At 41.6% G+C, this 26620-nt stretch overlaps 1 protein-coding gene across 2 annotated transcripts; it reads right to left on the bottom strand.

Moving 5' to 3' along the window:
* Positions 1-25270, bottom strand: LOC141005987 (myocyte-specific enhancer factor 2C-like). Of its 2 annotated transcripts, none has more exons than XM_073478060.1 (10): positions 25159-25270; positions 16692-16875; positions 14139-14342; positions 6369-6512; positions 6102-6282; positions 5972-6016; positions 4990-5147; positions 4565-4694; positions 4355-4478; positions 1-3550 (listed from the first exon to the last, which is right to left on the bottom strand). In XM_073478060.1, exons 2-10 carry the CDS (start codon positions 16743-16745, stop codon positions 3202-3204), a joined length of 1389 nt encoding a protein of 462 aa, XP_073334161.1. In that variant the 5' UTR covers positions 16746-16875; positions 25159-25270; the 3' UTR covers positions 1-3201. The 2 variants fall into 2 exon arrangements, with proteins under 2 accessions (XP_073334161.1, XP_073334162.1); XM_073478061.1 differs by having other exon boundaries at positions 2147-3550; positions 6102-6279; positions 25159-25217.
* Positions 25271-26620: the final 1350 nt, after the last annotated feature.

The raw sequence follows: 26620 nt of genomic DNA, 5'->3' as shown, positions 1-26620 counted from the left end.
TTTAGCCTTTTCAGACTTTTATTGTGGCGGGTGTCAGACCCAGATGAGGTACAAGGCACGAATTATTCAAAATGTCTATGATGCCCTTGTAGAGTTACAGCACAAATATACAGCGGTGGAAAGGAACTGAGTACATTTACTCAAGTATACTAGGGTACTTTACAAGCCAGATTCCTAAAAAGCAAATAAATAAAACAATTGGGTGAATTCTCTAATCCTTTAGGACGTATATCAGGGTTGGTAACAACTTGACTAAACCAGCTAACTGTATATAAAGTAGTTCAAACTGTCTCCACCTGGAGCAGCTGCTACTGTAAAATGCTGCTCTGACATTGATGCATCAGAATTAACAATCTAATAATGTCACAGGAGACATTTTACCGCAGGACATTTACTAATCGAAGCTGATAATACTTTTATTCAAGTGTTTTGAATGTTGTTGTGATGCCACGTTCCCTTCAGTAAATGATCCGAGTACTTCTTCCACCACCATAAATACTGTATATTGTAATAATCACCACAAAGTATTGACGTGCATGTTGTGCCGGGGGTTGAAAACAGCAGATTGTCACTGTGATGAACTGTCGAGTCTGACACCATCTGAACTTTTAAAGGTGAATCTTTCATTTCAATTCAACGTAAAATCTCCCTGAATGTTTAATAGAAAATGTCGTGCACCTCTCTGCTTTACATTATATTACTGTTATCTTATTAAATAGAGCTGCAGACATCCAAGAATATCAATTTGATATAATAAGAAATTCAAAAAAAACACAACACTATAAACTTTGTGCAGCAAAGCATCACTGTCCTGTCGGATATGGCTTTTTTTCAGGAGTGCAACCCTCACTCTGCTAATTCCTGCTAATCTATCAGCTCATGCTAACTGTCTCTGTGCATAACAAGGCCATGAGGGAAGTCTGAATGCGACTCCTCTCTGTTTGATATGTAAAACCACAGAAGCTTTGTTTGTTTTACAGGAAAATAATGTAGTTTTGTTTGTATGGAAGCAATTAGAGGCCAAAATAAAAAGATTGAAATTGTGAAATGTAACCACGACTGAATACTTTCTAATTTAAAAGCCGTCAATAGACTTGAATTTCTAAATAGTTTTTTGAATATAAGACACTGAAACTTTCAAGAATCTGAATTTGTGAACCGTTGTGAACAAAAATAAAACAACCCTGAAAATCAAAATCAATAACCTAAATTCAGATCGATGGAGGATGGAGATTGATTCAGAGGAAAATATTAGTTTTTATTCTAATTTAGCATTTTGTAGCATATGCTTTGTAAATGACCTTATGTTATGGGAGGGTGCTACACAAATAAACTTGTCTTTCCTTAAATTTCGTCTCTTGTTTTTTTTTTTGTCTTGATCACCAGTTTTTCATAATGACTATATATCTTTTTTAGAAAACATCGGGCTTGTGCCTATATTTAATTAATACTTGTATATTTGTGTCTGTATGTGACTGTCTCTATGTATATATCACATCTTTAATGATCTGTAAATTAGTAAATGTAAAAAGTATTCAGTTGTGGTTCATTTTTAGTTTTGCAGTGACAGAACAAGACTGAAATCCTCTCAGCCTTTTCTTTGCTTCCATAGTTTTGTGTATCTGGACTGAATTAATTAAAAATCACATTTTTTCTAACACAGCTCTGAAAATGATTCACTAACTCTGATAAGCGTCTTCACATCAAGTGAAAATTGTCCAAAGCTTCTTTTTCTATGCAACCTGTTGCAAATAACTTTCTCATCGCTCACCCTGAAACCTCCTCGGTCACCGTTCCCATCTCTCACCAGAGCTTCACGTCTCCTCCTCTCGCTGTACTTCCTCTCTTTCTACCCTCATTTATCTGCCACATGTTTACCTTCCATACAATCATGTTTAAATGTGCTATATGTTTTTAATGTGCGCAAATATGTTGAACCTGCAACACGGCGTGGACTGAGCGGTTCACGTCAGCACGCCTGCTCTCGCGGCTCCTAATGATCCACATGTTTTTTAAACTCACCAGTAGCTTCAGAGTACCAGACTTCTTCACTTTTACCTTTTTTTTTGTTAGTTTGCATACATGTGCACATACGTCAATGTGCATGTAACATATTTGATATTTACTAAACCCTCCCCCCCCCGCCCCGAACACACACACAACACAAGCAATACATGTACACCGACAGACTGTCCAGCTGCTTCAGTACATGTTCGTCTCAGATCATCGTCCTGCACCATTTATCAAACTTCTAATAGACATTAATGTAAAAAATCCTTCACTTTCACGTTGACTCACAGACTTCAGAATAAAAGCTTCTGAGACGTGTTGCGTTAAACATAATTAGTCATGATAAGTAATAAGTTTTCCAAACCTGGTGCCTACATTACCCACAATGCAACTGCGCCACTGAGCGGCATCACTGGAGGGAATTTATCAGATTACATGCTGCTTCCTCTGGAGACACAAAAGGCTTTATACTACTTTATTCACAACTCCCCGAGACCTGTAAACACACTTTAATGTGTAAAATTGGTGGAGTTACCCTTTTAAGAGGACAAGAATACAGCTGGTAGTTATTTTGATTGAACACTGTCTCCTTATATTATGATAATAAGAAGAATTTCTTTCCTGCTGCAGTTTGGTTTCCATTTGAGCAAATTTCTTAATATTTATTTTATGACAATTAAATATTATAAATATATTAATTTGATGTTTTTCATGAGTGAATAGCTACTAGAGATATTAAGGGTTCAACACAACAAATTAACTTTTTTGTTTTTTTTTGCAGGATAACAAAACTTAGTCAAATGTGGAGATTTAAACAATGAGGCAGATGTAGGGTAAATCATCCGTCTCTGATTGGCTGTGATAAATATTGTGGTCGGTTACTTATTTGCTGTGAGTCCTGTGAGAAATGTTTTGATTCGTGTCATTATTAGAAGTTTGATAAATGTGCGATCCTTCCTCCGGTGTACAGCTACAGTACATGTTGTAAATACAGCAGAACGTCACTGTATCCGCAGAAAACAAGTCTGACTCTGCCCTCCCTCACGTACATGTTACCATTACACAAATAGCACACCCACTCAGTACAAGAAGAATATGATAATAATAATAATAATAATAATGATAATAATAATAACACTATAAGGTAACTTTACTAACACCCCCTCCCTTCTGGCTGCAGACCGACTCCCATCATGTCGCCCAGCCCTCTGATAGCCTCATCCGCTTTACTGACGGGCTGTGGTGCTCCTCCTGACTGGACAGAGGTCGGAGGAGGAAGTTGTCGTTCCCGTGGTGATCCTCGCGATCCTCGCTGCCTTCGTACGAGCTCCCGCAGCTGGACGCGCTGTCGCCGGGGGAGCGGCCCGGCTCGTTGGGACCCCGGCCGGCGATGGAGTATCCGGCTGTGGTGACGCATCCTCCGAGGCCCGTGCCCATCATTCCCACGCTCCGGTCTCTGGGAGGGGAGGCGGGCTCGGACTTGATGTGGAGGTGCTGATGACCGGAGGAGAGGTTTAGGTTCGAGTTCTGACACAAGTTCCTGAAAGACGAGAGAGAAAAAAAATACCAGACTTTATAAAATGTCAGAGATGCTCCTTTTTTTCTAGACTGTTGTCATGTTGATGTGACGGGGCACAAAATACACAACACAGTGACAAATTGTAAGGTACTTGTGCGACATTTCAGAGAGAAATATTGCACTTTTTACTCAGCTACATCTTTAGTTACTTGTCTGATTAAGATTGCAGATTATTAAAATAAAATATAACCTGCAAATTAATTAGGATACAACTTCTCACAAGCTACTGAGCAGTATTTAAAGTAATTAAAATAAGCTGCACCTTTAGGAGCTGTGTCATTAAAGTGATAAACGCATGAATGCATCAATTATTATGATAAAATAATATAATAAACCTATGTATTATTAAATATTACACAGGTGTGCGCTACCTCTGTCCGGATTCTTGCTACGACCTGATACTCTTGCCCTAAATCTCACTCCTCATGCCTGAGACTGCGGTCTAACATTTGCAAATATTCGCCTACCGTTCACTTTCATTCAATGCGAGCGAAGAACTAAAACATTTGCATCCGGCAGCAAAGCAAATTTCTACCTTTGCATCATGTGGAGTTTCACACATCGCGCACACTGCCTCACTTGTATTCACATACGTGTGAGTGTACCATGAACTGAACCAATCAGGGAAAGCTCACAATAGTATGAAGACGGGTCTGAACCGCCAACAAGACAACCAGAATCTGTCTGGGACCTTTCAGTGCACATCTGAACACACAGAAATACAAGTATACTAAAATAAACGATATCCAACAAACAGATTCTCACCCCATGTGTCCGAGTGCTGAGTGCTGCAGGTTCTGTATCTGCTGTTGCTGCCAGTTTGTGACTGATCCAAGACCAGAACCTCCAAACCCAGACAGGGAGGACAGGTCGCTGCCGAGGGAGAACTCTGAGGACGAAAACACACATCGTTAATCAGGTCCTACATGAGGTCTGAGCCTCTAGTCCGTTGCAGTGTTGTTCTGCTGTAATCACCTGTGCCATAAGAAGAGGAGAGCGTGGACGGATACCCGCCCATCCCCTGTCCAGGTAGAGTCTGAGCAGAGATGGACACGGCAGGAGTGGACAGCGTCTGAGCGCTCTGAGAGTGATTTATTCTCTGGTTCTGTGGAGAAAAGAGTCTTTATCAGACTTCAGACGGCAACACATACTGATACTGGAGGAAAATACAAGTCAATGGTAAAAGTAAAATGAAAACGATTCTCATCTACGTCTGACGGTGTCGCCCTGTGATTTAAGAATGACTTACCAACATCAGATCAAAATCCTCACACTGGAGTGCAGCGTTAAAACACAGACTTAAATGAGTCGGCATGCATGATAACGGACTTCACAGGGAAATGAACACAATTAAAACATGAGATAAAGAAATGATGGTGAAGAGAGGTGAGAGCACTCACAATGGTGGGCATGTTGTTGCACTTGTTGGAGGGCGGCATCAGTGTGCGGAGGTCAGGCTTGCGGTTCATGCTCATTGGAGGACTCTTGTCCTGCATGTTCTTGGAAACTGGAGACATCAGCCCGGGGGAGGTGCAGTGGTTACTGTAGCTGCCATTTCCTGGTGAGAAAAGACGTGTTTCAATGTAGTTTTCATCATAATCCACCACTGATACCTACAATAAGTGTGAACTGACTGAGGGGAGGACAGTCTTCAAGTTTATTTCATGTTTCTAAACTGTTTTGCTGGAATAGCGGGATATGTTGTGATCAACAGTGTTATTTGATTTAGGATTTTATGATATATTAACTGTTAACTGCTGTTTAACAGACATTTTATTGACGGCAAACTTGTCAAATTTTACAAAAACAGTGAACTAAAGCCAATACACGCTACTTCTTTGTCACCCGTGGAGAAAGTCCCCAGACTCCCTTAAAAAAACACTCAATTTTGTGAGTTATTGAGTGGAGAGAAACTTTATAAACTTTGTGAAACACAATCTGTGAGAAATTTTAATAATTAATTCTGCAAATGTTATACACAAACATATTTCTTTATTTATGTAAAACAGAGAGACAATGCACTTTGTTTCCTAAAACAGCACTTAACCTTCAGTTTGTTTTTCTAATCAGGATGTTTTTCTTTCTTTGGCTTCATCTGCTGCTGTTGACATTCAATTTTGTTTATACAGCTAACTATAACACCTTCTATCATTAGAGCCTCGATTCAGATAAAGAAAAATTCTCTCAAAAAAAGAGCAACAGAGGAGGGCCCCCTCTTCAAGATAGACAGACAGGAAGTAGTGTCATGTGTGTCACTTCAGGATAATAGTAGTAGCTGAAGTTGTAATATAAGCACAACATGCTGAATAAAACCATGTTTAACTGGTTAAAGTCGACTCTTCTGTAATTGGCTGAAAGAATAGAAATAAACTGCAGTCTTACCCACAGTGGAGACCACAGTGCTCGTCAGCTCTGAACCCATCAGTCCTGCAGACACAAAACACACACACGGTCAGATAACAGAAGCCAAATGTTGGGATTATTGTGTTATTATGACTGTCAGCCCACATACCTGCATTTCCAGTGCTGGAGGGCCGTTGAGGGGACATGCTGTTTCTCTGCATGTGTGTGATGGGCAGCAGGTTGTGGTTACTGAGGCCGCAGCCGAGTCCAGGCTGGGAGTACAGCAGTCCACTGGGGTTACTGCCGGGGAGGGACACTCCCATGTCGTAGTTGGAGGGAGGCAGACCCTGCTGGACAGATCAGGAGCTGGTTAACATCACTGAGGAGCGACAACGTGAAACTGCACAGGTGGAAACATCCGCTCGACTGAACTTACACAGATCCTCTGTCTGTTGATCATCAGGTCAATGTCTTCGTTGATTTTGCGATATTTGTCGTCTGACTCTGGGCTCTGGCCCGCAGAGTCGTCGGCCTCGATGTCGGGGCTGTCGCAGCCGTTTAAGCCTTTCTTACGCAGCGTCTGAAGGAAACAAAAAGTAAAATACTCACTTGTAAGTATCTGCTGTATACATACTGGTCATTATATGGGTAAACATGTATCAGGAGGCTTTAGAGCTGAAACAATTTGTTGATTCATCATTTAGTCAGTCAAAAGGAAATTCATCTGCAACAGTTTTCATCATCTAATAATCTTTGCTGTCATTTCTTTTTGGAGTGACGCACTTTCACTGATACTTTGACTCCAGTAAAGGATCTAATACTCACATAGATGAAACTTCACACTATAAATAACGAAGTGATGTCTTTTTCAAACACAAGAGGGCGCCATCTGAGCAGATATCCACCAACTCTTTTGAGTCGGACAGCAGTAAATATTAAAACACAAGACGTACAAGACGATCCAGCACACGTGTTTCAAATGAGTTTTTTTGTCGTCTTGTAGTGTCAGTATTGTGAAATCTTTCCTCTCATGCAGGTATCAGATGATGATGACTGTGTGTGTGTGTACACAAGTATTTGACGTACTTTACTTTTAATTCCATTTTTGCTACTTTATACTTAGTATACTGGTAAATATAGCACTTTTTACTCATAACTCGACTCCTAACAGAGTATTTGTACGCTGTGGTATCACAGTACTTCTTCCACCACTGTGTGTGTGTGTTGTACAGTATGTGGTTTGGCTCTGAGCGTCCTGCTTCAGCACTTCACAGCCCATTAGTCCAGTCTGTCACTGGATGGTTGCAACACACACACATACAGGGCTCAGCGGTTGGCCCAGTGCAGCAATCCCACTCATCCCAGTCATGTCCACCTGTTTGGCTTTACAGAGAAGGAGGGGTAGGGTCTGGGGTGAGAGGAGAAGGAGGGGGGAGGAGAAAGGGTGAGGCAGCCACCACCAATGCTAAGCGTGGCTACCGGCGGGATGGCCGTAGAAGGCTATTTTTTGCTCCTGTGCTCCGCAGCGTTTCTCGTCACTCCCATCCCTCCCTCACAATCTGTCAATCTGGCTCGTCTATTAAAACATAAAACCGACTCCAGTGGCCTGCTTCCCCCTCTTCAAACGCACACACTGTACTCCGCGCTACCACCACACACCCACGGCTTCCTTTTTCAATAAAAAAACAAAAAAAAAACAAGAGCTGGTCGGGGTAACCTCGATGCAGCCAGGAACAGAGCAGGAGGAAGAATTCAGATCATTCTTTTAAAAAAAGCAGTAAATGTAGTTTTTTTTGTCCGTCAAGCAGAGTAGCAAGTAGCATGAACTAGAATTACTCAAGTAAAGAACAAGTACCTCAAATTTCTTGTACTTTCAAATAAAGTATTTACAAATATTTCTTTAAAGTAACTAGTGACTAGTCGACTAAGTAGCGTAAAGCAAAAATACTCAAGTCGGGTTACACGAAACTGCACGTGAGTCCAGTACTTGAGTAAATACTCAGTTACTTTCTATGCTTGGCCTGGAATGTGTGTGTCTGGGTGTGTGTGCGTGTGTGTGCGTGTGTGTGTGTGTGTGGTGGCAGGTGGTTTGAACAGCTTCCTGGAGGTGCTCGAGACAGAGGGGGAGACAGCTGAGGAGGGAGGAGGAGGGAGGATGCCATAATATCTAACCAGCCTCCGTCCTCCTCCCCCAGGATCCATCCACTCCTCCACCGTCACTGCTTTTCTTTTCCATCGATTTTCTTTTTTCTTTTTTCAGGTTCGGTTCCTTCCACTGCTCTTTTTTCGTGGGTGGTCTCCTCCTCCTCCACATCAGACGATGCTATGAGTACATGTGTTCAGTGTGTACTTAAAGCATCAGACGTAAAATGTGTTTTCCTGTTATATCTGATGTTTTTGGATTAATATTCCTGCTGCGTTGATGCGTATGTGTCATTTTTATGTAGCGGTGGAAGAAGTACTTTCATCCTTCACTTAAGTAAAAGCACTGATAGGAGGTAACTAAGTAAATCTACTCAAGAACTGTACTGAGGTAGAATTTTAAGGTATTTGTACTTTGTTTGAGTATTTCCATTTTGTGCTACTTTATACTTTCACTCCAATTTCACTACAAATATTGTACTTTTTACTCCACTTCATTTATTTGATAACTTTAGTTACTAGTTACTTTGTAGATAATGGAGGTTGCAGATGTTTACCGCCAATCTGATAATGAAAAAATCATTAAAATAATCTGAAAATACTGATTGTACGTCGCCGGATTATTGGATCAGATAAACGTACATGTAAATATATAAACAATTTACTTTTACTTGTACTTTTGATACTTAAAAGTGTATTTATTACCAGAAAATAACGTTTGATATTGAAGTACATTTGCTGTAAAGTACTTTAAGACTTTTACTCAAGTACATTTTGTATAGGTTAGCATGTTAACACAGGAAACTATGATGGTGAACATAGTAAACAAAGCATATTAGCATTGCTGATGTTAGCGTTTAGCTCAGAGCAGCCATGTTCCTCAGTACAGCCTCATGGAGCTGCCACAGTATCATAAACAGACTAATATACATTTATTTTATTCTCACTGGCATTGAAAGCACCACCAGGTAGAGTTATTATTTTTAATAAACATATTAAAAAAAAAGTGGCTTGAAAAACAGCTCAACTCCTAAAAATACATCTCCTCCTCCACTGTGACGAGAGATAAACTGGACTGGTCAGAAGGGAAAAAAGACGAAGAAGAAGAAGAAGAAGAGGTGGAGGAGGTGGTGGTGGTGGTTGTGGGGAACTAAGACTTGGTTACTCAGCCTTAAGTTGCTTCTCTTCCTCCTCTTTATTTTCCTCCAGTGGCTCCTCGTGCAGTTCTACATACACACTCACTCATCCACAGGCAAAAAACCACAGTCACACACACTCACAGCCCCGTCACGGCTATTCATAGCTGTGTACCGGGCTATTTTTAGACCACTACCGGTTTCCAGCCATTTAGCTGGGAGGGATCGCAGCCAACACAAAGGAACTGGACTTACTCTGCGAGCATATGTGAGAGCGTCAGAGTGTGTGAGTGTGTGTGTGTGTGTGTGCACGGCTTTATTGAAAAACTTCATCTGTTTCTAATCTGGAACAGCACAGTTACACACACACACCAGAGCAGGCCAAAGCAAAATAAGGTTAACAGAGTAAAAGTGAGGAATGCAGAACTCCTCAGATTTATAAATAGCAGCAAGGTTCCCAGGCTAAATGAACACAACACAATAAGCTGATAGTTATCTAGCATGTAGCCTTTACACACACACACACACACACACACACACACGCACAGAGGAACATGCCAACCCGCCACATGAGGGGAAAAAAAAAAAAAAAAAAGATGACCAAAACAAAGGAGCCTCTCTTCTACTAAATTCCTGTCTGGCAGATAGTTCATTGGTGCAGAGTCTTTTCACAGCTCTGTGGGCTCACTATCATACAGCCCTCACACTCCTACTGACGTACAACTCACTCACAAGTTAATAAAAACACCAAGTCTAGTATTTCATTAAGTCAGTTTACAGCAAAGGTGTCAAACATTTCCTCATTCCAGCTTCCTTAATTTGGATTTCGCTGCTTCTTAGTCTGATGCAACAGGAAATTTAACATATTTGAGTTGTTGCCTCAACACAGAATCAAATCAGTTTTATTTAAAATCACAATCACGTCGCCTCAGTGGGCTTTACAATCTGTACGGTCTACGACATCCTCTGTCCTTAGACCCTCGATTCGAGTGAGGAAAAACTTGCCATATTGGGAAAAAAACAAAACTTTTAACGGGGAAAAACAGGAAGCCACAGAGGAGGGATCCCTCTCCCAGGACACAGGCCACTTGAAGAGGTCGCTTCTGGCTTTAGGAAATCGTAACAGACAATTTATAGATGACATGATTAATCGAGAAAAGCCTGACGAAACATGAGAGAACTTGTGATGAATTAGTCAAAATATGACGAGAGTAATCGTCACAGAAACAAAAGTTTACGGGAAGTTCCCTTGATTTTCCGGGAAGTTTGATGTCAGTTTTCTGACCTTTGAATCGAGGGAATAACAGGCAGAGCCTGTTGGCTGCAAAACCAACCAGGTGTAACTAGAGGTGGGGAAATGTCTCGATGACCAGCTGCATCGCAACATGGACGTGGAAGATTCTGCATCAATGCAGAGACGACGCATAATCGGGAGGTTGCGGCCTGTGTTGATTGTTGATTTCTTCTCCTCGGTTGGACAATAAAGTTGTAAAATAACGGCAGACTGTTGCTCTCTTGCGCTGAATTGTGGGCTAACAGGAGATATCGTGGCGGGAGGCAGAGATCATTAGTGATTGTTTTGTTGGGAAGCACGAACCGGACAAGACACACACTGTGTGTAACTTCTGCCTCACAATGACTAACGATGTGCTCTTAATATTTGGGGAAAAGTTCAACAATTTAGGAAATCTCTTACTGGCTTTTCTTTCCAAGACTGACATGAAAAGATCAATAGCGAGTACTTAGCTTAGCATAAAGACTGGCTAAGTTCAAACACACCTCCAAAGCTCACAGATCAACATGCTAAGCTAATCTAACCACATCCCGACATAATAAAACCACTATCAGCTCAGAGGAGCCCCAACACGCGGCGCTTGTTCCACTCACTCTGGCACAGCGAGCGTGACCTTGGCACAGACGGCACAGCTGCCTCGGCACCATGTTGTGACATGTGTTACCGCTCAGGGTAAAGACGTTACACATGCCCCTTAAAGACTTCTTTACCCGCTCATTATCCAATCGGAGAGCAGCAAGATTAAACGTGGTGTGTTGGCCAACTATCAAATGTTGTTATCAAAGCGGCTTACTCAGGAACCACACCGGAGCCACATGTATGAACAACACAGTCTATTAACACTGAATTAAAAGCACGGGTATGTAATGTGATATAACATAGTCTGCTTTATTTCCCCAAATGTTGCAGATTATGAAGTCTTTTGGGGTTTCTCCACAAAAAAATATGAAAATTGAAACACTTTTCACGCTGACTCCACTTTTACTAGATTCAACCATCATCTCAGGCTGTTCTCTGCGCACTAGGACAGGCTTAACTTCTCTTACATGATATCCAACGATCATTTGTCAGATACAGTAGCCCTCTGATGACGAACTGGAATACGCGAACATGCACGTATCGTCAAATCAGCCTCTAATTGGTGGACACGACCAAAATAAACCTCTGACCTCTCCCAAAGCACTATGGGAAGTCAGTCTGTCCCGTTAGCATCCGGCTAGCTCCATTTTTATCATTTTTAAACCTACTGAAGCCAGTTGGACTGGCTCGTGGCTCGTGGTTGTCTACTTCAGTTGTTTTGGAGAATGCTGCAACACTGTTTTGTTGTGAAGCTCGAGTAGATATTATGACTGAATTATCATGATTTGGATGCACTGGACTTAGGAAGTTGGGCAGAAGTTCATATTAGGTGGATAAAAATGCAGTTTTAGACAAAGATGCTTCTGAAATGAACCAGAAGCACTACAACATCACACTCTCACTCGTCAGTTTGGACTAAGGTGAGTACAAAAGTGCAAAAGCACACGAGGGACAAGACAAAAGACAGGAAAAGGAAACAGGAGAGTAGCGAGAGAGGAAATGTCATGCGGAGGTAAAAAGTGGATGCAGCGAGCAGCAGCGGCGGCAGTAAATAACCCGGCTGGTTAACGGATACGCTGCAGAGATGAAGAAGCTGCCTGGACAGATTAGAGTAACGAGCTAAACTGGATTGTGATAGATTACAGAGGATTAAAGAGCAAGTAAGCCTGGTTGTGTCGGGGCTGGCCAAGAGGCCATGTGGTGGGCCGCGTGGAGGGAAAGGCTCAGGTACAACCACGCTTTACAGTATGAATGTACATGTGCACACAGTGAACACACGCAGCAACACAGGTGCACAACTCTGGTCGCCTTCTTCCTCCCAACATGACGCCCAGAGCAAACGTCCTCTTTTATTTTGTAGGAGCTCACAAGTTTATAACAGGACTACTGAGTTTGATCTTGTGTGTAACCCTGCTGTCATCAAATTAGAAAATATAATCCTATAACAATATTTTATTCCACTATTTTTGAGTAGAGTTGCATTATATGCCAAAAAATAAATCCTATTGATCCTTTATGATGTCTTGATTAGTAGAAATAATCATTTTTGCATCAATTTCACTGAAAAAAATCTATTAAGATCATGACGATGTGACATTTGTTGGGGTCTTGACCAAATCAAACATGTTTTCTTACATCTGGAGATGAAAATTTATAAGACGGGGCCTCTCTGCAGCACTACGTCACGTCTTTATAAAGCCTTTTATCACACGGTTATCAAAAAATGGCAGCCTGTTGCGACTTGAACATTGCACTTGGCCATGTTTCGATAAAATGTTAATTAATTGTGCAGCCCCATTTTAAGAAATACATCATTATGATTTTTTGGGATGAGAAATATATTTTCCTTTGTTTTTACCGGCGCCAGGAAGTAACGCGATCCTACCAGGTATATCATTATTACAGGCCTCGGTAGCGTCGTGTTATTACCAGGCTCTGATAAAACGTGTAGTGCGGTCGTTTCCACACAGCGTCCGTATAAATCTGTGCCACTATACGCTGTCTTCAAATAATCGAATGAACGTCAAATAGTTGCTGCTGAATATCGAATGTTGTTGCTTGAAATGGCCATCCCTAATCATTTTTGTTCACTTATTATTTTCCGTCTCTTTAAGTTTTCTGGTTGGTTTACGCCACGAAAATACTTGGTTAGGTTCAGGAGAACATGGTTTGGGTTGAAATAGACCCTTTGACAATGTTAAACACGTGTTTGAGAGGATAACTTCTCCCGTGTGCGTCTTTATTTCCAAGTTGCAAAGGTCAGTTGGAGCAACATTAGCCGTGATATTCCAGGAACAACAACCAACACATCGATATCAGATCCTGCATGCAAGTACAACCTTTGCACAGAGCAACAACGTTTGATTCCTAATATTCTGTCTCTGGAACTGGAACGGGAAAAATATCCAAATATCCAAAACGATAAATAATATTGTTTTTGGGGAAACCTTCCTAGATATTCTGGTTAAAATGTTGGTGACATTTTTCTGTAAACAAACAAACAAAACTAATATTGAGGTCAGCAGAAGTGATCGAGGTCATGTTTACACATCGATGAGTTGATGAGACACGAACGTATTCGGGATTTACAGAAACTCCTGCTCGCTCTGCCTTCACCGGTCTCCTGCCTGCTCTTTGACTTCTGACAGCTTAAGTTTGACCTTGGTGACACAGTGTGCTTAGCAAATGTCCACTGTGTGTGTGTGTGTGTGTGTGTGTGTGTGTGTGTGTGTGTGTGTGTGTGTGTGTGCATGTGTCCACAGAGGCACACACTTGCTATTGTGTTCTCCCAACACGATTACATAAGTCAGGGCAGAACAAGGTTCAGTCTAGTACATGCTGTCGTGCTCTGTGTTGGCGCAGTGCTGTACAATGCTGTCACATGCTCACACACTCGCACACTCGCACACGGTCTACAAGTGAAGCTGTGGGCATGATTGACATTTTGCTTAAAGAAACAACTCGAATGATTTATTTTTTTATCAATTTGTGACTCATCAATTAATCGACCGATGGTTTCAGCTCTACCGCCGGGAACGTTTGTGTTTTCACTTACATCCACGATGTCGGAGTTGGTCCTGCTCTCGTGGGGCTCGTTGTATTCGGTGTACTTGAGCAGAACTTTGTCCATGTCGGTGCTGGCGTACTGAAACAGCTTGTTGGTGCTGTTGAAGATGATGAGGGCGATCTCGCAGTCGCACAGCACGCTCAGCTCGTACGCCTTCTTCATCAGACCAAACTTGCGCTTAGTGAATGTCACCTGGAGAAAAGAGAGAGGGTAAAAGAAAACGGAGGCTCATTAGACAGAAACATTATTCCTGCTTGATCTACAGTTGTAATATTTAGCTTAAAGCACCACAGTGTGCAGCATCAGTGATCTACTAGTACGGCTGTGGACAAGTTGGGTGAATTTTCAACCTTTCGTTCGTCTCCATTCCTTCAGTGCTATGAGGTAATGTAGTGCAGGCTGATAAAATCGATCTGCACTTAAACAGCATTACCACATGAATAATGTAACTCGGTGCAGACTTGATGCTCGCTGTGATCGATTACACAACTCGTGCAAGTCTGTTCATCGATTTCAGGTGAAAGGATTGGAAATCAATGGCTGCCAGAAACTGGAGGAAAAGTAGAAAATGGACAGCAGCTTCTGTGAAATACAACTCTGGTTTTTGTTTTCTGAACTCATCAGGTTCACTGCAGCGATCTCACAACTAAAAACAATTACAAGTTTTATTTAAAAGGTCAGGCACGCTACGGTAAATACAATAGGTCATAGTCGATCTATAATGGATGTTTTAAACGGACAGTTTGGGTGATAATTTTACTGTTTACTTTTATATTCTCTTCTAAATAACTTTGATTTGTTTCCAACATGTCTGATCGCCTAAATGTTCATTTTTGTTGCCCTGTTGAACCGATTTATAAGCAATATAACCGCGTTCCCTGTAGCGGTAACACTCCATCCATGCAGATCGTTATATGGATTTAATGATCGACGCAAAGTCAAAACATTGATCCATATCATCGTTTTCGAGATGTGCTTTTCAGTCCAAGCAAACCTCCTTACAAAACATTCAAACAGTGCAAGCGCCAGGCAGGTCATATTTACTCCCCTTAGGAATAAATCAGCAGCGTGGAAATACTTTGGATTTGAGAGAAAAGACGAGTAAACAGACAAACTCTCTCAGCCGTCTGCTAACTTCTTGCTCACGCTACAGCAATGTTATTAGAGCATTAGTTAAACTATGAGAAGAGGAAAAGTCTGTTAGCGTTGAGGCTAATTTATACAATGTAAAATGCCATTGGCTGAAGCTAATAACAATGACTAGCAACAAAATATTCTTTTCTTCATCCCTGACATGTTATTTTTAAGCTGAATTTTGGTACCTTTGTTAAATGTTCTTGTTGTTAAAGTGCTATTTGTAAGAAAAATGTATTTGATGCTTTGGGATGGCGGCCGACCCGTCCAAAGTGTCAGTTTTTGAGGAATTGGGAAACTCATAGCGTCATTCCTTGACGTGTTGACACTCAAAAAAATCTACTTTTCTTACAAATAGGAGCTTTAAGCCATGATTTATGTGTCGTGGTGGAGTCAGTTAAACCAGTTACAGTTATTTACATATAGTTTTTTCTTCTATGGACAAAAACAGAAAAGAAAACGTGTTACGGCTTCTTCTGAGGGTGTTAAACTGCCTCTTGAATTTAAATCAAATCCAAACCGTATCGTCGTCTAGAGAATCGATCTAATATCATATTGTGATGAAAACTTAAGATTTAGACTTCTACCTCCCAGATTTCAGCACTTAACTTGTTGATTTTAATGTTATTATGACCAGAACTCGAGTTGTAGTGAACTGCGTTTTTTCCTTTAGGCATACATGACTGTAACAAAGGAGCTACAACCTGTAAACAAACTGGTGCGCTCCTTTAAAGATAAAGCGACACAACAACAACACACACTCGTATACCATCACACAGTCCAGAGGAGGACTGTGACGAGGTCAGTCCTGCCCTGCTACGGAGGTCAGGAAGCATATGTGCCTGCATTTCCTGTCATAACAGGAAGCGAGGAACCGCTCCCCCCAGACAAGACTTCTGTGTGTGTGTGTGTGTGTGTGTGAGTGTGAGTGTGAGTGAGCATTTGTGTGTGACAACGCAGTTGAGGCCCATTGACAACAAGCTCTCATTTCTCAGTTGTCATATCTTTTGCGTGAGGCTTCGGTCGACTCACACACAATCACACAGTCACAGCTTGTGAGGGGCACATGACCTGATGTCACCAGTTTAAGGGAACTACAGTGTGTCTGTCTGCGGCTGGTGTTGTGTTGGCGAGCGAGGACGGAGGCGACGATTCATCTGTCTGCAGAGCGATTGCTTTAAAATTTAGAGCGTTACTATCGAGATTATCGGACTCGATACCGGATAAGGGCTTGAATGGGCCTCGGCGGAGGTATGCGCTCTACTGACTGCCATTCGACTGTGGAAAAATGTATTCCAGCGACTTTAATCAGGTCAACAAGATACTGTGCTGCTGCTGCTTTCCTGTTAATGTGACAACATCGCGTGTAAAACACATTTTTATAAAGATAATAAACTGTACACTCACATGTCTGTTCCGTTCGTCCATGATCCGCGCTATCTGAATCTTTTTTCTCCCCATCTTGGCTTTTTATTTCAGTTTCTCCTCTTTGTCTCAAACGTCTTCTTCTTCTTCTTCGGCTCCTTTTTGACTGACTTTTCAGCTCCACGCAGTTTTTCCACGGCTTTTTCAATCCCAAACTGTCTGGCTCCTGCAAACACACAGGGACGTGATCGTTAGGGTTAAAACCATTGGTAAATGCATCAGTCGCACACACTCCAGCACACACATGCCCGCACATGGACGGCAGGAGGAGGATAAACTGGTTATTCTGTGTCACACGAGTCAACATCTACACAAAAACAAACCTCAAACAGAAACATGTATGAACACCGCATTCAATTACCAAAAACTGGATTGCGTGTGGGTATCATGTCATGCTATAATGCAGCGTTAAACCACCATGCACGCACAGACAGGCTACATATTATCTGTTTGCATGCTCGTCCATTCACTGCGACTCTGTATCCCCCTGACACACCCAGAAACCAGCTTCCTCAGGGGGGAGCGAAACAGCCGGGCATGTCAGAATGCAAATAATAAAGAGTGATGAGTTTTGGCTCTCTCATACACTGTATGTATACAAAAAAAAAAATAAAAAAGACATCTGGAGGTTTTGAGAAACCGCATTTGAAGACAGGATTTAGTTTTAACCGCTCGCCACAAAACTTCCTCACTGGGCGGAGCTGAGGTGGGATGAGCGAGCGGGAAACACCTCTGTTGAAAGGTGAAAAGGTTGAGATTCGTGTGTTGAGTAATAATGATAAAACTTTATTTAAATAGCACATTTGAGACAAAAAGAAGCAAAACAATGTGCCCATGAAGACAGATGCATGAAACATTGTAAGATCAGAGACGTTCAATACAGAAGAAAAGGAGATCAGGTCATGTTTTAAAGTTTTATTCTTCCTTCTCTCTCTCTGACGTATCATCTGAATAAAATAAGGATTTCTCTAGTTTGAACATTGCTGGAAACATTTGGGATAATGTAAGTACGAAACTCAACAAAATATAAAACAAAGGTCTAGTTGTTTTTAGACATTTAAATGCAGAAATCTTACATTTTGAAAAACATTCATCATAATGTCTTTTTAATGAGTTGGTTGATCGTCTTCTTAAACACATGATGTGTCTGGAAGTGCAGCGGCAGGTTAATCGTACGCCAGCTGTGTCGTCTCTGAACTGTTTTTATGTTTTCCTTTGGATGCGAGTAGATGAGTAGACGGGAGAATAATATCCTGGGAGAATCGCCGATCCTGCTTTTGATTTTGATGATCGAAATTGACAGCTCGATTTGAACGATTTCTGAATTGGAGGCTAATTCGTGAAGCTCCCAGTGGGATATTTATCTTTCTTGACGAAGAATTTACTTTGTAAGATTAACTGAGAGCCACTGTACACATTTTTTCTCAAAATGAAATTTACTTTTATCAAAATGAACGAAACCAGAGTAAAACCTTCCCGACAGGATGTTGAATCGACCAGTTGGCTTGCCTGATCTGTCATGACTAGGCTTTGCAGAGATTTGAGAAGTGTGTGTCGGCTCGTCTGTCAGCATCTCTGACCTATAGTTACCACTTCAGAGAAGTGTAATCCTTGAGGAGAAGAGATGACGTGAAATTATTCCCCTAACTGTCCAGTTTACAGACCAACTCCCTGTTTTAACTTTTTCAGTTCCAAAATCAAGTGATACAGATGATCTGGATAAACTGTTGTCTTGTTTCCAACCTTTTCAGACAGAAACGATGTCCAGAACTACAGAAATTTTCCTCTGAGGCACTTCCACATTTGCTCCAGATGTCAGTCATAGCGCTGGCTGCTCAGATATCATGTGTGTGTGACTAATGATGAATGTTTGAGCACGTGGGAAACGCCAGTAAACACTTTCTTTTTGGGACAATAAGCCCCCCTGAGCTGACACTTTAACCTCAACGCTCCACTTAACCTCCTCCGACCTCTCGCTCAGACCTCCGTCACGTTCAGACGCTCGGCCCTTTATCACCGCGAGGAGGAGAAGTTTAAGAAAAGACACGCTCTGGAGGAATGTAATGTTTTCTATTAGCAGTCAGCAAACCTTTTGTTAATCTCTCGAGGCCATCAGCCACAACACAAGAAGAGCAGAAGAGAGCACGCAGACATTAGTTCTGCTAATAAAAGTGGACATGTGCAGGACTATCAGTGCATGCAGCCAGTGTGTGTTTGTGTGTGTGTGTGTGCCATGTGACCCGCGTCTTGCTCCTGAAGTGGAGCTTAAGAGCTCGGGTCGCCGAGTTAACTGGATGTTCACACACGCTGAGACAGACGCACACAAACACAAACACACACGACAGGTTTTCTTGGCAGCTCTCCGACGTCATCACAGCAGGGCGAAGGAAAGAGAGAAAAAAAGGCGTGCTCGCTTTCAGGAGGTGGCGGCCCTCGGGCTCGCAGGATGAAACGGAGAATGAAATTGGGATCTGTGAAGACGTAACGAGATGACGCAGCGTGCGCTCTCTGAACAAGAATGCAGAAAAATGACTGCGGCGCTGCTTTTAAGTCGACACAGTTGTTAAGAATGTGGCTGTTTTTGCTTCATCTCCCTCATCGTTGTTTTGAGATTATCAAGAGGTTTTGATTATATCTGATTGAAGCCAGGTAACACGTATTATTAAATGGATTAAAAAGCACATTGTACATAAAGATCATGCGTCACAAACTGCAATACCCCTACATAACCAGCAGGGGAATCACTTACGTCAAGTGAGAGAGATATTAAATACTTATCAAATACCGTCTCTTCCGCCTCCTTTCAGTAACAACCTGGATGAGTACAACGATACAACGTTTTAACAAAGAGACGTCACGTGCAGCTTCGTCTGCTTCGCCTTCACTGTAGATGTGACCAAAGCGTCCACTCCCAGATGGACAAACGCTTGAGATTAAAGACTGATGCATCTTTTCCAATTAGCCGTAGTAATTCAGAGAGGTTAATGGACCGTTAAAGGTTGCACCAACTGAAATAGGTCCAACGTAGGCGTAAGTTACAACTTTAATCTTGCACCTGCCCCTCAGTAGCTGCTCCGTAAAATAGGCAAATATACGTATGAGGTTAGACAACTTTCTAATCAACAACCCCGCTACTAATTTATAACCGTTTGCAGGTGTTCATTATATTGTTACGTCCTCTGCTCGATAATAGAGCCTCGATATATTACCGTATGTTGTAGATGATGGTTTTACCACTGTTTGATACTGTTTTAGTATCAAACTAACTTGTTCAAACGTGTTGTTAACTGTGAACTTTACACTCTAACTTACGCTAAGCTGGTGCAATGAGCCACCTTTGTGTTGAAGACGACAATTCTGTTGATTAATCAAAATTGTTTAAAGCTCCCGTTGGTAAGATATTTGATTTTTGATGCTTTCGGGTGGCGGCCGACCCGATCTGCAATCCCTAGGCGTCAGCGTTTGACTCAAAAAATCAACTTTCTTACCAACAAGAGCTTTAAAGTAATTTACTAAACAACTATCCTCTTTCCAGATCCTCAACTGTGAGAATGTACAGCTTTTCTCTGTTTTATCAGATTGTAAATGGAATAAGTGTTGATTTTAGACTGTTGGTCGGACAAAACAAACAATCTGAAGACGTCACTTGGATTCTGGAGACTATTTTCTTTATAAATCGACTAGTTTCGTGCTCTATAAAGTATTAGAAAATGGTGAAAAGTGTCAGAAAGTTTCCTGAAAGCTGAAGTTTACATCCACGAGACAGAAGTTTACTGTCAGAGAGGACGAAAGAAACCACAAAATATTCACATTTAAGAAGCTGGAATCAGACACTGTTTTATTAGTTGGTCATCAAAATACTTGCCCATTAAGTTAACAGTTGACAACTCATCGATTGAATCATTACAGCTCTACTAAACGGATCAATAGAGATGATAATGATGAGTCACAGCCTCTAATAAATTGCCCTGTTTAATTTCCACCTACTCCTGTTTTTCCCTGCGCCTTGTTTTCTACAGTGGGAACGGATATGAGTTGACAGCTCCTGTCGTGAACTCATAATTGATGTGTTTTACCAAAACAAACACTTTGATAAAGCGGAGCGCTGTGATACTATCAGAATCGTCTGCAGCGAGCAGCAACACGCCAGCCGGAGAGTATTACATGAATATCTAGTGTCTGAGTCACGCTGCCTGTGAGCCTACCTCGCTTCAGGAAAACAGAACAAGGATCAACACGGTTTAAATTTAGAGCGCTCACAGACGAGCACACTCAGCATGTTGTCGTAAAAAAAAGGGAATTTTAGGCCAAACTGAGACGTGAGATGTTGAGGGAACGTTGCATAAAACAGTAAGAATCGGTACGTGGGTGTATGTGTGTGCGCTGTTATCTGTAGGTGTGATTTAATGCGGAGTTTGATCTTTTCCAGGATGACAGCAAATCTCCACCCAACTCACCCTCCACACACCCACGCGCACAAACCTCCCGGCTATTTATAGACTCAGTGTAAAGCAGAAGGACTCCAAAAATAAAAGATTGAACTTTTTACCCCAAACAACAATACGACTGGTTTTCTGGTTTCGCAGACAGAGCGAGCGACTGTTGAACAGAGGAAGAGATGGAAATCAGCCATCTCACGCAGTCCTCAGCTGCTCTCTCGCCAATTATTTTCCAACACGCTGAAACCTCAGAGGGGGGAGAGTTTGACTATGCGAATGCCTGTTTGCATATGTGCTGTTTCAACTTACACAGCAAAGAGCAACAACTAATGGGTGATATGTGGCAGTGCCCTTGTGTGCCTTGGCAGGACACTCTGCATGTCGGAGGGTGGGTGGTCTCGGGAGGGTGAGGGGTGACAGGTCAGGAGGTGTCGGGCTGTCCTGAGGTGGACGGACAGTTGTGAATGGTCCCATCAGACTTACAGAGAGCTCAATGTTTAGTCATTTTTAGACCGACTCCCCCTCGAACTGATGGCCACACCGGCTTTCTTCTTCCAAATGTAGCGAATGAAAGCTATAAAAGGGCTGAATAATTATAAAAGTTCCACATTTTGGAAAAATACGATTACTGACTTGGTTGCAGAGAGTTTGATGAGAAAACTTATACCAGTCACATGTCTGTGCGTTAGTTGTGAAGCTACGACCAGCAACTGGCTAGCTTAGCTTAGCACAAAGACTGGAAACAGAGGGAAACAGCTAGCCCAAAGTCCATTTTCTCTTTTAAATACTAACAAGTATGTAAGCTAAGAACCCAAACGGGATCATGTACTACAATACAATACTGTTTCTTTATTCCATGTCCTGAGACTTACTAGCTTGTTGTTAGCCTCATTGTGTTAGCATGACATGACACATGTAGCAATCAAGTAAATATTTAAGATCATTTTACAGGGTTCTTGTTTTAAAGATAGTCGGAAACATTACAAAGTCAGCCAGAGGCAGCGTTTCCATCCAAATCATGTAGCTAAAGTTAGCTTAATTAGCTAGCTAGCAACAGTTAGCTTAGCCCAAAGACTGGACACAGAGAGAAACAGCTAAGTAACCAGTACGCTAAGCATCCAAAAAGGATTATGTAACATTTTTCTTACATACTTAAAATCTTCTTATACTTAAAGTATAAAGACAATCTAGCTCAACACAACGATACACTAAGTGTTAGGGTGTCTGTTTTTTCTTTAGGCTGACTTTTTAGCTCAGACTTGTTAGCTTGTTGTTAGCCTACGTCTGTTATCATGATATGATGTAGCATGTAGCCCTCAAAATGCATATTTCTGATCATTTTACAGGGTTCTTGTTTTAAAACAGCCAGAGGGTGAGTATAATAGATTCGTTAGCATCGTCTTTATTTTAGCTGATACTGATTTATTAAAAATAATCAATATGTATTGGCTCAGGGCATCTCTAGCAAACAGTCAATTCAGAGAAATACTCGACGGAAGATGGATTTTGTACCACAGTCCTGCTATATTTAGATGAACTGGATACATACAGTTAATTTTAGACTTTAACTGACCTTCCTCATGAAGATAACAGTGGCAAATATACCAGTTTATTATGCACCATATCAATAGAAATAATCTGATAAACATTGAAGGTGCAAAGATCAATTCTTTATGGCTCTATAACAGCACGGCAATCACTGTTTGTCAAGCGAGTATGAGTACTGAATATCGGCGAATATCGGCTAACACCTGGGTGAAGGCGGAGAGCTGCACTCGGTTGTAAAAGTACAAAAAGTATATTGGTCATGTTTGGATGAATGATATGAGGCAGAGCAATGTGTCAACAAAGTGTCTCATCATCTTTAAAAAACAAACAAATACAGGCTAAATCACTGGTCAAAGTCCCTTTTAAGGTCTCAGATGTCGAGGCGGGTAACTTGATCTAATATATGTGGTTTGGTTTGGGATACCCCTCTATAAGCAGTCAGTGAGTCACTCTGTGGCTCAGACAACACAGCACATGCTCAGCATACGTGAATAATATCACACTGACATCTGCAACGTCTTTATAGGACACAGCATTTACGCGAATGTCTGGTGAACTCAAGACCCGGTGAGAGGACGGTCAGATTCAGGAGCTTTTTCCTCTCATGCGTGTCTGTTAAATATAAAACTACAGTCGGTCGACATGCCCTGGACTGTTTCAACCTGTATGGGCTTCATTTTTAACCTCTGACCCAGTTAATAATTACTGACGGAGTTACCTATTATTGTTTTTGTTTGTTTGTTTGTTTGTTTTGGCAAACTCATTGTCCGCCTGTAATGTCAATCCCCTCCAGAGCGACATCCAGTCCGGTAAAACGAACACAGCCTGGAGGTCAGTTAGACGACTGGGAATAAAGTACAGAGGTGATTTACAGCAGTATTATGAAACAGAGTGGACCGAGGCTAGCTGGTTAGCACGCTAACTTTAGTAGATACCTCACAATACACTGATGTCGACGTTTGAACATTTTAAACTAAGAGCCAGACCTACTGGAGGAGTAAACACATTGTATTCTGCTCTGACCAGAGCTTCAGAGATTACTGTTTAACTTGAATTTATCTTCACTCCTGTTGATGAACCTGACTGCAGCTGGGATCAACAGAAGTGACCTCAATTGTCGAGTGTTTACGTTCTGTAATGTTGCCGAGGGAAATGGACTTTACTTCATTAACGTAGCGTTACAGAGAGAACCAGAGTCTCCGGTGAGCGCTGACTTCAGTGAATTCAAACACAAAGACACAAACAGCTGGTGTGTGTTTACGACTAGTGTACGATAAAGTTCAGACTTTAGAGGGCAGAAGAAAGACTCATGCGACACAAACGATCCCACGGTCAAACTCGCATGAGAACCACATCACTAAACAACCACCACTGCTGATGAAAATCTGTCTAACGTAACAGAATGTGAATATTTAAAAGTTTCATTCACGTCTACTCTTCTGACTCCTCGATCCTGTAAGTAGCGACAGGAACCGAATGAAACGGCTGTTAGTTTGAGTACAATTGTGGATTTTTCTGGGTTTGAACATTGTCAGAAACATTTGGAGGGAGTTGAGTTTCACACAGTAAATCTTATTAGAGCTATGAATAATAAATCATCCATCCAGGGGCGCATAAACTAAAGGTTATGAACTCATTTTGAAAATACAAAAATGTGAAATTACTATCGGTTATCGGTATCGGCTGTGAGAAGCAGGTAAGTATCGGTATCAGCTGAAAAAAATCCATATCGCGCATCCCTAATTCTCTTCGGGTTCGGTCCGAACGCACCGTGAGGATGCCACTTTGGACGTCACAAAAACTTTGGCCGTCTTTTCAACCTCGTGAAAAAAACACTGAACTGACATCTTTTGGATATGTTTCGTGTGGGGAGGCCCAGTCCCTGATTTTGCCCCGGGACCCCCAAAAATCGCTGAATCCGGCCCTGATGGTAGACTTACCCACAACTCTCTTCATAGGCTACTATACGCCAATATTGCCTGGATACTGTGTGTTATTTACCCTAATCATAAAGTCGCCCATCCTCCCAGAAACAGCATTTTTTTTTCACAAACTTTCTCCAACACCAGAGTTCAGTTAAATGTCTCTTACCAAGAGTCGCTGTGGAAAAAGTAAAAACAGGCGCACTTTTCTCCCTCACATGGCCCAAAAGTTCCCGTGTGTTTTTCCCAGAAGTCGACGCGGGTCCGCGGCTCCGCACCGAGCCCGTTAACCGAGCAGCAGCTGCGGGTTTCAAAACTACAAACCGAAGCTGAGAAGTAAAAAAACAACAACACGCAAGTTCTCCAGAGAGACACTGATGCGAGCAGAGGAGCTGATCCACTCAGAGAGACTTGAAGAGAGGGAAAAAAGGACGGAGAGGAGGATTATCCCGCTTGTGTTTGTTTCCTGTTGTTTATCAGTCAAATGGCGTGTCAAGCCCGCACGCCCCGCATCACACACACACACTACATCCAGCTTACCTCTCCGCTCAGCTCCGCATGTCCTCCGTCACTTTCCCTCTGCGTGTGTCCGTCCAGCGGTTCAGTCCATCGGAGGAGTCTCCTTCTCCTTCAGGCTTGTCAACGAGCACCTGGACGTCAGGAGGCGGCATCATCACACGCACACGCACACCCACGCACACAGGGAATAAACAAGAAGATGAGAAACCAAAAATAAAAAAAAACAAAGATAAGAGACGACAACACGTCTTTTCTTTTGTTTTAAATCAGTGTATGGTATTTATTTTAATTCATATGTCATGTTTTCAACAGGTTCATGAATCCAAACTATGAGAAAACACTTTAACAACTTATTGTAGAGAGCAGCGACGCCTCCCAGTGGACACTGATGGACTCTCCAGTGCATCCAGTAATGTTTTATGATGCTTATTTGTAGCATATTTACTCAATTTCTCCTTCTACTCCACTTTATTTCAGAGGAAACTAACTGTACTTTTACTCCGCTGCGTTTATCTGACAGCTTTGGTTACAAGTTAGTAAGATTTCTGCACACAAAACGTACAACGAGTTGAGAAATGATGATTTATTTAACAATTTTGATAATCGTTCAAGTACATTTTCATGTAAAAAGATTTTATCGCTGCTTTTCCTTTGAATTATTTCAATAATCTGAATGTATTTGGACCAAACAAACATTGTGAAGGTGTCAGTTTGAGCTCAGGATAATTGTGATGGCATTTATCAGATTTTTTTTACAAACCAAAACAATCAATCAGTGAATGGAGAAAATAATCAACAGTTAATCCAGAATGAAAACAATAATTAGTTACAGTTACAGTCTAATGAGATCATATATAATAGCATATTATAGTATTTTTACAGTGCGGTATTAGTACTTTTACTTTAATCAATAATTAATCATCACTAATTAATCATTAGATCCAGAAAAAAATGTGACGACATCTTCAAATGTTTGTTTTTGGCCAACCAACGGGTCCAAAACGCCCCAAAATATTCTGTTTATGGCCTTCGTCAAGGAGGTTATGTTTTCACCTGTGTCTGTTTGTTTGTTTGTTTGTTGGTTTGTCAACAGGATTACACAAAAACTACTGAACAGATTTCCACAAATCTTAGATGGAGGATGTGTCTCAGCCCAGAATAGATCCCATTAACTTCTGGTGCGGATCAAAATAAAGGGACGGATTTAGAATTTTTTAAAAAAATTTCTGAGGGATAACGCATCGATCATGATGATAAAAATCAGGGGTCAATCGAGCTCCTTCCAGCTTTAGTATACTTGCACTTTTAAAACCACAATAATGTGGGCCTCATACAGATGCAGCCTCAGTGTGACGATGCATTTTCTAGCTAATCCAAGAGAAAAAAAAGCGACAGAGAAATGATTGATTTAGCTTAAGAAGTAGGAAAATGTTCGCTGGAAACATTCAAAATCAACACGTTTGGAGATAAATGGTTTCCACTG

This window comes from Pagrus major, chromosome 12, assembly GCF_040436345.1.
Source record: "Pagrus major chromosome 12, Pma_NU_1.0".
NCBI lineage: Eukaryota > Metazoa > Chordata > Actinopteri > Spariformes > Sparidae > Pagrus > Pagrus major.
This window is presented reverse-complemented; position numbering and strand designations above follow the sequence as displayed.